General features: G+C 42.2%; 1 protein-coding gene across 13 annotated transcripts in view; it reads right to left on the bottom strand.

Moving 5' to 3' along the window:
• MAGI2 (membrane associated guanylate kinase, WW and PDZ domain containing 2) overlaps positions 1-11,192 on the bottom strand; it is an 886,876-nt gene that overhangs the window by 315,096 nt on the left and 560,588 nt on the right. For all 13 annotated transcript variants that reach the window (XM_019509478.1, XM_019509480.1, XM_019509483.1 and 10 more), the window contains one exon: positions 10,016-10,073. In XM_019509478.1, the coding sequence (XP_019365023.1) occupies positions 10,016-10,073 (58 nt within the window). The remainder of the gene's footprint in view (positions 1-10,015; positions 10,074-11,192) is intronic.

The following is an 11,192-nucleotide window of genomic DNA, read 5'->3' on the forward strand; positions in this document are numbered from 1 at the left end:
TCTATAAACTCACTATGGGGGACCAGAAGGGTTTGGGAGAGACCTTGTGTTTCCCTAGCGCCCCCCGGCATAACAAGGAATAACGGTCACAAGTTGTTGGAGAGTAGGTTTAGATTAGACATCCGTAAGAACTACTTCACAGTTAGGGTGGCTAGGATCTGGAAACAACTTCCAAGGGAAGTGGTGCTGGCTCCTACCCTGGGGGTCTTTAAGAGGAGGCTTGATGCCTACCTGGCTGGAATAATTTGAACCCAGGTTTTCTTTTTTCTCCTGCCCAGGCAGGGGGTCGGGCTTGAAGATCTATAAGGGCCCTTCTGACCCTACTTCTATGATTCTATGAGTCTATGACTGCCAGAGGTGTGTCTCTGGAAGTAGGGAACATGTTGTCCACTGTCCCAAAAGTTCAGTGAGCAGTACAACAGGTGATCTGTGTTTCACCCAAGGGAGTGTATTAGCTGTGCTCTGACACATCCTGGCATAGCAGTTCTGCTTCTTTTGGCAATGTCTATTTCTAGCCTCAGGTGTACTAGTCCACCGTAGAAGAATTATAAACCACTGATGTGATACAGCTGTGAAAAAGGCAACTGCCATTTGTGGGTATATCAGGCAATGTATTTCTAGCAGAAATAGAGAAGTGTTTTGCCATTGTGCAAGGCACTGATGCATCATCTGGAATATTGTGCTTGATTCTGGTACCTTATGTTCAGAAAAGATTATTTCAGACTAGAACAAATGCAGAGGAGGGCCACTTAGGATGATTAAGGGAATGAAGAGTCTATTTTGAAAGATCAGACTAAAAAAAGCTTGGCTTCCTTTAGCCCAGCAAAACAAAGTCCACAGGGAATATGATTTCTCTCTTTAAATACATCAGGGGGTAAACAGCAAGGAGAGAGAAGAGCTATTTGAGCTAATGGACAACATTGGCACAAGAATAAATAGCTATGAATCGACCAGGAAAAAAATTCAGGCAGAAAATTAAAAACTTTCCTGTCTTGAGCAGGGGGTTGGACTAGATGACTTCCTGACATCACTTCCAACCATGCTATTGCATGATTCTATGATTTTAACCATCAGACAGATTAGATTCTGGAACTGTGCTATTAGGTGTAGTGGGAGCCAAAAACCCTAATACATTTTAAGATGGAGCTTGAAACATCTATGAAGTGTATCATATGACTTTCTTTGCTGCCGTAGCACGGGACTACATTCAATGACCTAGGAGGGTCCTTTTAGTCCATTTACCAATCTATATATAGTTATGCCTTGAACCAGGGATGGGGAAAATGGTGGATCTGGTTGGTCGCTGGACTCCATTTCCCAGCAGCCCCTTCCCACATCACTGTGGGCAGTTTCCATGCAGACCCCAGGAGCAGTGGCAGCATGAGGCCAGGGTTTCCATGGAGATGAGCCTCAGCAGTGCTGGTGGGGCATGCAGCTGGGTAGAGAGTTTCTCCAGGGCTGCTCTTAAGTGTGCATCTTGCAACAATGACAGCATGAGCTGGAGCCAGGGCAGAGCCATGATCTGCTGCCTACCCAGGGTGTGTGGGCAGCAAATCACAGCTCTGCCCCAGCTCCAGACCACACTGTCACTGCTACAGGATCCTGGCCCTGGAGCAGCTCCCTGTCACACCCTACCAGTGCTGCTGGGGCTGGTCTCCATGGAAACCCAGGTGCTGGTCCTGCTCTATTACAGCTCCACTGCTCCTGGGGTATCCCTGGAAACTGGCCCACAGTGAGGTGGGCAGGGGCTGCTGGGAAATGGAGTCCACCATGTGCCCAACCTGGCCTGTGAGCCAGGCTTTGCCTGCCCCTATCTTAAGCTGTGAGAAATTTTAGCTATTTAAGAATGAACCAGATTAAATCACTTCAGTAGGTGGGAACTAAACTAAACTAAATTGGATTGGTGCCAGAATCCTAAAAAACTCACAATGTGCCTCCATCCAGTATAGGCCCCCAGTTTGACATTCAGTGTCATACTCAGGCTACTGCACATGATCAAAACGGACCCAAAGCAGCCACTTGTAAGCTTCAGTCTTGCCCCAGCTACTTTACGATTCAGATTGCCATCTCAAAGGCCCCAGTTAATCATGTCTTAAGCTCTGGCCACAATTAATGGTGTGATAAAACAAGGAATAACCCACAAAGTTATTCCATAAAACATGTCCAATAACTTCATGGCTTGTTTCTATCATGTTGGTAGTTGAATGTACGGTCCCCTGTGGCTGGGAGCTCTGACAGCTGATGGGGTTCACAGTCATGGGGGTGTCCCATGTGTTACCATGGCTGGGAGTCCCATCAGCTGAAAGGGCGTGTAGCTGTTGCGCTCCTGCAACTGGGAGGTCTGTCAGCTGATGGGGCTCACAGATGTGGAAGCGCGTGGGGTGCCCCTGTGGCTGCAAGCCCTCTCAGCTGCAGGAGTTTGCTACCCCCTATCTTGCTATCACAATCCCAGGCTCCCCCTGCACTGGCAATAAGGTGCAATGGGATCTGACACCGGATTCCACAATCATGCCTCCTGCCATGCATGTGTGGCATGGAAGGAGGCACGACTGTTTGGATCATGCATCAGATTCTATTACACCTTTATCTGAATGTCTGGCAGAGGCTAAGGTGCACAAACTCTACATAACAGTGAGGAGGGGCTTTAATAAAAGTAATGAATAAGAGCACAGAATTCAGCTCCAAAGCTGTAGAGGTAGAGCCCACATGTGGTGCTAGTAATTTGTTTAGGAGACAAGTATTGAAACTAGATCTCCCAATTCTCATGAAATTACCTTAACCATGATGCTAGAATAGGCAAGATGAGGGTACTTACCGCTTTTCCTACTGAAGCTGGGCCAAGAGTGCCAAGTCAATGGGACAGAAAGACAACAAAAAAGGGATCATGACTCTTTAGCCTAGTGATTTGGACATTGCCCTGGCAGAGTGTAGTACTGGGGTCTAGTCTTTGTTACTATGCTTACTTCTGTATCTTAAATGATGACCATCTAATATCAAATGAACAGAGCTAGGGAGGCAGAGACAAGAACCCAGGACTTATCTTCCCATAACCGTCAGATTACAGAGACAGGCTCTCATTTTCTTGCTCCAAGGACCGTTAGCATTTTAGTTTTGAGAGTCATTGATTAACAACAAAAATAACTCTACCATTATAGGTTATACTTTTCTGAAGGAGTGCCCTAATCAGTAGGACACAGAGGGCATATTTACACATGGAAGTGCTGCAGCACTTTGAAAAGGTGCTTTGAAAAGTGCCCAGCGCTGCAATGCTTGCAGTTGTATATGCAGCAAAATGCATGTCAGCGCTGAAAAAATGGTGGTGGTGCACTTTTGAACTAAAACGTATCAGAGGTGCTTTAGTTCAAAAGCACACTACTGCCATTTTCTGTGCACCAATGATGCATTTCACTGCTTATACAACTGCACATGGCACAGAGCAGTTCGCCTCAGCTTGCATGTGGACCAGATTCAATTAATCATGTCTGCTCAGACATGGCGGAACTCCAGCATGTTGCGGGACAGAAAAGAATGTGTATAAATGCCCAGAGACAAGCTGCCTTTTTCATAGATTTCAGGGCAGGAGGGCACCTTGCAATGTCATTGGGTCCAGCCCCTTGCCTAAAGGGTAGGAAATCAGCTGGGGTCAGATGACCTCAGCAAGGTACACATACAGGCATGTCTTGAACTGGCTCTTCTTCTGACACCACGATTTTTGTATTCTTTTCTACCCAGTGACCCAGCTTCAACAGGGGGAGTGAACTATTTAACCCTCGTGGTTAAGATACTTTTCTGGGATGAGATTTGCATTTAAAAACCCCTGAGGGTGGCCTAGAACCCAGGTCTTCCATATACTAGGTAAATAGTCTAACCACTAGACTATCAGGCAAAACCTAGACATTATCATGACCATGAACTGAGAATGGTTTGTCTTCAGAAATATAACTGTTCTTCCAAAAGCAACTTTGAAATGAACAGGGATATCCAACAGATAGTTGGAGAGAGATGGGAGTGCAGACACACCCTTGTATTTGAAGCACATCCCATAGCCACCTCTCTGAATTGACCTTGGAACACCTATCACTCCCCATTCTATTAACAGAGCACTTACATATGTAAAACAGTTGTTCTTAGGCATTTCCACAGTTTCTCCATTGACTCTATTAAGTGAATCTCTCTCCTGGAGCACATACTGAAAAGTTAGTTGGGGCAGCACCTTAGATTAGGGATATAGTGATACAATTTGAATTGCCCAATGTGTCTATGGTTCATTAAATAGCATTTCCCATGTAAAGATCATCACACCTGAACTCCATAATCTGCACTGGCTGTCATCAAATTTCCAAGTGAAGTTTAAAGTGAGATTTAATCTCTAGAGGCATTTGGGAACTTGGCAGACTTTATCTATGTGATATTAAGGCAGAGAGATAAGGAAAGGTATCTGGGCTGGGTTAAAAGACTATGATTCTCAGTACAAGTTCCTTGACTTCAGAGCTAATTTTTGATAAGGCAGAGTCAGGATCTAGACATCTTTAGGACAAACTACAATATCTTTTTGTCACAGGTTATATTTTAAGCTCTGCCCCGGCATGTGCTTTGACCTTGCACCTCCTTTGGCTGTATTTTCTGTTCTGTCTTTTTGAGGAAGAATCTGTGTCTTACTATATGTTTGTAAATAACTTGGCATAAAAGGCATATCGGTGGGGACCCTCTAGATGCTTCTGTGCTATAAATATTTAACATCACTATTATTTTATTATTAATTATTTAACAGTTATTCCCAGGCTTTTTTTAAAAAGGATCCAAAGAAGGAATGTTTTCTGATGACTTTACAGAGATGAGAATGTAGGCAAGCACTTTTCAAAATGTTGATAAATAACGTTATTGAAAACTTGGGGTGAGATGCAAAGGCATATATGGTTGTCTAAAATGGGACTGAAGTGAAGGCCTAACCTTCCTAGGTACCTGAGGTCTCCTAGGAGCCTTTGTTTCACCAGAAAACCTACCCAGGTGCCTGAAGTTTAACTACTGTGCATGCCTAGAGGTGCTGCCATCTTGGCTGAGCTGGTCATTTTGGTGCATCTTTCTAACCCAAGGCCATTTGAGATTCATAAACCAGGCCTCTCTGTAGAGATCCAGTCTAGCAGGTGTTTGTAAAGTCCTCTTCTGGAGCTGAGTAGCTAACATTTAGATATAGGAATCCTCAGTATCCTTGTGCCAAGTCTCTGTGAATCTTACCCTTGGTCCAGAAAGAGCCAGGGGAAAGACAATGATGCAGAAAATAGATTATTTTAGGAAATGGTTTCTGTTTGATTTATATCCCACACTGTAAAATACCATTCAAACCACATAAGGATACTATCTGGATATAGATTGGTTTTGGAGGCACACAAACTTAATACAACAATTCTGAAAATGGCATTAATGTTAAAACTAAAAGAAACATAAAACTGTCATATGGTGTTTTCACCTCCTTAAAGAAAATGCTGTGTATATCAGTCTATAATGTATAACATTCCACTTGGGGGCAATTAAAAACTAAGGGCCCAATCTAAAACACATCACTGTAAAACGTTTTTACTTAAACAAGGAGTGTCCCTTATAACTTATCTTCTCAGTACGTGTTGCAGGATTAGGCCCCAACACTTTTCATGTTGATTGTGACTACAGTATTTGTACCTTTGGCCAAAAAATGGGTAATTCTGTCTCTAAGTGAATGACTCATGGGCTATATACTGCAGTCAAACAGGAATTTCTGTGTTCCTTTTACTTATGTTCTGAGTCATCCTAAATGCCACACAACCCAGATGGCTTGGTCAGGAAAATTATTAGTGATGATGTTAGTATGGCCGTCAGCTGATGAGTGTACTTGACATAGTCTGATTATAACAAATGTGGCCTCAATTGATATTGCATTTTTCTTAAAAAGATACACAGTGTATCTAGCCACTCAAGTGGTAGATGAAACAGGTATTAATGCAGCAATTTGAGATTCAGGCCCTTAGCATATGTTACACTTAAGACATGATTGACCAGCCAATCACGTTTTATGTTGTTTTTTCAGCCACTTGTTAATGCAATTAATGGTGTGATAAACCAAGGAATAAGACACAAAATTATTACACAAAAAATGTGTAATGATGTTGTAGCTAGTTCCTATTAACTGAACATGTGGACAGGCTGGGGTTCCCAGCTGCAGGGTGGGCCCATGTGGCTAAGAGCCTGGATCAGCTGCGAGCTGCCAGCCCCGAGTACAGAGTGTGCCCCTGTGGCTGGGAGCTCCATCAGCTGATGGGGCTTCCAGCCATGGGAGCTGGTATTTGCTAGAGCAGGGGGAGCCCAGGATTATGAATTCCCCCTGCACCAGCAATACCGTGTGATGAAATCTGATGCTGGATCCCACATTCATGCCTCTTGCCATGCATGTGTGGCATAGCAGGAAGCACAATTGTGGGGATCCTGCATCAGACCCCATTGGACTTAGGCAGACTTTAGGTAACTGAATTCAAAATTTTAATCTTAAAAAGGCCCCATCTTATTGGTCACTTAAGTCTAGAAGTGCCCAAACTAAATCAACAAACTTTGCACCAAACTTTAGGGCAAAGCATCCGCACCAGAAGACAGGCGGGTGATCCGGGCTGACCTGGACAGGCTCAGCAAATAGGCGTACGAGAACCTGATGGTGTTTAACACCGAAAAATGCAAGGTTCTCCACCTTGGGAAGAAAAACCTGCAGCACCCTTATAGGCTCAGCAGTGCTACGCTGGCTAGCACTATGGAAAAAAGAGACTTGGGGGTCATCGTTGACCACAAGATGAACATGAGCCTGCAATGCGATGCTGCGGCTAGTAAAGGAAGCAAAACGCTAGCTTGCATCCATAGATGCTTCTCAAGCAAATCCTGGGACGTCATTCTCCCCTTGTACTTGGCCTTGGTGAGGCTGCAGCTGGAGTACTGCGTCCAGTTTTGGACTCCACAATTCAAAAAGGATGTGGAGAAGCTAGAGAGAGTCCAGAGAAGAGCCGCACGCATGATCAGAGGTTAGGAAAACAGACCTTACAACGACAGGCTGAAAGCCATGGGGCTCTTTAGCCTGGAAAAGCGCAGGCTCAGGGGTGATCTGGTGGCCACCTATAAGTTTATCAGGGGTGACCACCAGTATCTGGGGGAATGCTTGTTCACCAGAGCGCCCCAAGGGATGACGAGGTCGAATGGTCATAAACTACTACAAGACCATTTCAGGCTGGACATAAGGAAGAATTTCTTTACTGTCCAAGCCCCCAAGGTCTGGAACAGCCTGCCATCGGAGATGGTTCAGCACCTACATTGAACACCTTCAAGAGTAAATTGGATGCTTATCTTGCTGGCATCCTATGACCCCAGCTGACTTCCTGCCCTTTGGGCAGGGGGCTGGACTTGATGATCTTCTGAGGTCTCTTCCAGCCCTAATGTCTATGAATCTATGAACATCTATCTGTTTGATTTGAAAGGTTGCAAATATTTTGTGCTTAACATAGTGCTACAGATTCAAAGATGGCTGACCACTGCTCAGTGTTAGACTGAATCTACCTCAGTGTTTATCCCTGCAAATGTGCTCCTTAATTTTAGTCAGACAGATTTCCTAATGAGCAAGTCAGCCATTCTTTCATTTGACAGTTTAAAGTTCTTCCTATAAAGTGGGACTGGATTTGAACAAGTAAAAGTTCATAACCCAAAAATCATGATTTATCCACATTTATGACATAATTAAGAGCCTTTATTGTAATGTGATTTTGTCTAGTTAAAAATGAAGTAACCTATTAAACATTTGTAATAAAGGGGGGTATAACATTGTCACTTTTTGTAATGAAAAGTGGAGAACAATTTTCACTTCAAACTTCCTGAGCTTAGACAGCAAATTAAAATACAACTTCTTATACTAACTATAAAAACCTTTATAAACCTTGTGGCTGCACTTTTAATGCCAGTCGGTGAACATCCAGTCCGCTCTTGTAGATCTGTTAGCTCTACTTTTACAGTAAGCACAGCACATCTGTGCACTTACCTTGTCTATGGTGGGATGAGTGAATTTTGGCAAAAACAACCTACAAACCTGTCATTGCAGAGCAGTGTTTGGGGCCAGGATCCTGTGATTATCAACCTGAGGGTGGACTTAAAATGGAGATAAATGATTGCTCTTTTTATTGGCTAGGGAATGAAACTACACATGCTTTACTAGTGCCAGAATGCTTTAGGCAATGTTTAGCACAAAGGATTGTCTTAGCTAGAGCCTAATTATGCTGAAATTACACAACACCTGTTAGCATCTAAAATACACTAAAGCCACTGGTGCAGAAGATCATTACTTATTATCAGCAGCTGCATAACTGGAGTATTAAGGGGAATAGACTACATGAAGCTGCTGCATGAGCCCCAAACCTTACTGTAAGAAGGCAAGAATAAGGGGTGGGGGAGGTAATTTCATAGTATTATTGATGATATGCAGGTCTTCAAAAATGCACTCACCTGTTTGCTTGAGGTAAGTAGGAATTTGGACTGATTGAATCAGATGACTTAGACCAAGGAACAAAACAGATGGAGCTGATGGCTCCTTCACCTGAGGGCAAAGGACAAACTGGGAAAAAGATGCAACTGGTGCATGAAGAGAGAGAGAGAGAGATGGATTCAGCAGGACAATGGTCCTGCTACCTTTGCATTTTGAGGTTGGCTGAGGGAGTACAGCAGAGGGAACCAAGGAATGTCAGTCTTATATTGCTTAGGTAAGAGGAATCTGAAAGAATTCACTCCTAAACTTGCAAAAAGGACTCCTGGAGGCTAGGTCAGTCTTCAGTATCTCTAGCTTTCTCCCTCGCCAATCCAGGTTGACACCGAGCTGCCTAAAACTGGGAAATGAGCAGAGGTAGGGAACCTCCAGAGTAAGCCTTCATTGCAAATTCTTGATATGCACTTGCAAAGCAGGATGGTACCAGAAAGTGATGTGAGCAGCTGTAAAATACTGTATTTTGTACCAGGTAATTGGGAGGGGGAGAAAAGGTGAAGCTGAGATCTAAGGTTGGGGCTTTCTGTTCAGGCCCATCTTCTGTCAAAATCTAGAATACACAGATCCACTGTTTGATATTCCTGTTGGACGGTGACCAGGGGTGAGTGGGTCAAAGTGTAGTGCTCCACTGCCATATACCTTGTGTAGTCATTGACATCAGTGCACAGAGAAACTAAAATGCTGCCTTGCTGATTAGGTTTCATATTACTATAAGCTTTTATTGCATAAATGTTGAAGACTATTCAAGGTTAAAGGCAACAGAGAGGCAGGTCCTGTTCTCATTTCATTTTTCTTTAGCTAAGTAGTTAATAAACTCTACCTATTATTTTGGGTATTAACCTGCTTTGTCCTTTGCACACAGTTGCATTGGATGGAATGAGGAATACATCTCCCTCTTGTTTCAAACATGATACATGACAAATGAAACAAGCATTTTGTCATTAAAATAGAAATATTCATTTTCTTATTCTTAGTTGTTAGTTTAGTTTAGTTTTTAGGTACAAAATTAAATTGCCACAGGAGTTTAGACACATTTAACTCTTACATATGGTGAACCTCAGATGTATAGCAAACTAAAACTATTCAGAGGGGTATCTTTATAGAGGAAAAAGGCCCAAGCTTTGTTTTCTTGGATATCTGGCTAGTTTGATGTCTAAAACTTGATAAACATCAAAATTAAACACATTTGCTCCAAGATGTGTAATTCTTTTACTTCTGTTAGGAGCTCCCACAAAGGGTCTGGAAATACTAGTATGAAATCAGAGTTTGAAGAGAAGGAATGACAGAATAACAAATCTGAGAGGCACTGAAAATATTTAGTCACTGTAACTGAATTGGGGTCTGAAAATTCCTGGTAAGGTTTACTGTCAAATGGAAAAATAATTGTACCCATACCTTCCCGATTTAAGCACTGAACAGGATATTAATATCAGGTAATGAAATATTAAAAGCAAATTAAAATTGAACTTGGGAACTTACTCAACATAATAAGTGCCATAAATGGGATCATCAATTTTCTCCCAGCCATATGGAAGCTCTGAAAAACAAAGAGTTATCTTTCTCAGTAACTACAGTACAGAAAGCCAAGATTTCTTATAATGAAAAAACAGATCTTCACTGCATGTTGAAGTATGGCATCAGATGGCAAGGTTAGATATAGTGATCAATACCAATGACAGATTTTAGAGACATACCAAGGCAACTGTGAATAGTAGTGACTTGAAAATTGGCATGCAAACAGATTCCAGTCTCTAGAACAATACATTTTAGTTGAACTACTTCTTTATTGTTTGAACAGCTGTGCTAACCAGTAATTGTACCATATCTTACATGATATCATTGCCCCACAGAAGTGATGGACTTCTTTTTCTGAAGGTATGCACAGTGTGTAGTATTATTTGACTAAAGGGGAGCTGTCAAGATAAGACACCCAGTCTTTTTAATATAGCTAACCCTTTCTCAGATTATTCCTTACATTGGTGCAAATGGGGAAGAGGCTTGAAAACTTAATCTTTATTTTTTTTTAATTATACCACTTAGTTTTTGCAGTTGGATGATAGAAATGGAATGCTCAAGGGACCTCAAAAGGTAATTTAGGTTACCCAGTCTTTAAACACTTAATGACAGTGATTCTCTAGCTTCCCAGTTTCATTGCTTAACCATCCTTATGCTTAGGTTAGATATTAGGAAAATTTTCCTAAATTTCTATATCTTCAAATTAAGCCAATTAGCTCTTGTGCTATCCACAGTGGACATAGAAAACTCGATGCAACTTTCCTCTTTAAAGGAATTTTATATATTTGAAGGTTTATAATATTTCCCTTTAGTCTTCTCATTTTTAAATTAAGCAAACCCAGTTTTTTCCATCCTTTCCTCACAGTTTATTTTTTTTTGAAACTCTTAATTTGAGTTGCTCTCCTCTGGATTCTCTGTGCCTCTCAGCATGAACTAAAAGAACGGCATTGCAATAACAAAAGTTAGAAATAAAGGACTGGATCCAAACTGGTCAACTAGGCCCCTAAATGGTAATTAGGCAGAATGTAGGTGCCTACATATTAAGGTAACATTCTGAAGTCTTGAAAAGAGATCTCAGTCAATCCCTTCTCCAATAGCTGCAAAACTCATTAGGCAAGTATATTTATTCAATGCCCACCTC

Source organism: Gavialis gangeticus, unplaced genomic scaffold, assembly GCF_001723915.1.
Source record: "Gavialis gangeticus isolate Ggan-Ray unplaced genomic scaffold, GavGan_comp1, whole genome shotgun sequence".
In the NCBI taxonomy this organism is placed as follows: domain Eukaryota; kingdom Metazoa; phylum Chordata; order Crocodylia; family Gavialidae; genus Gavialis; species Gavialis gangeticus.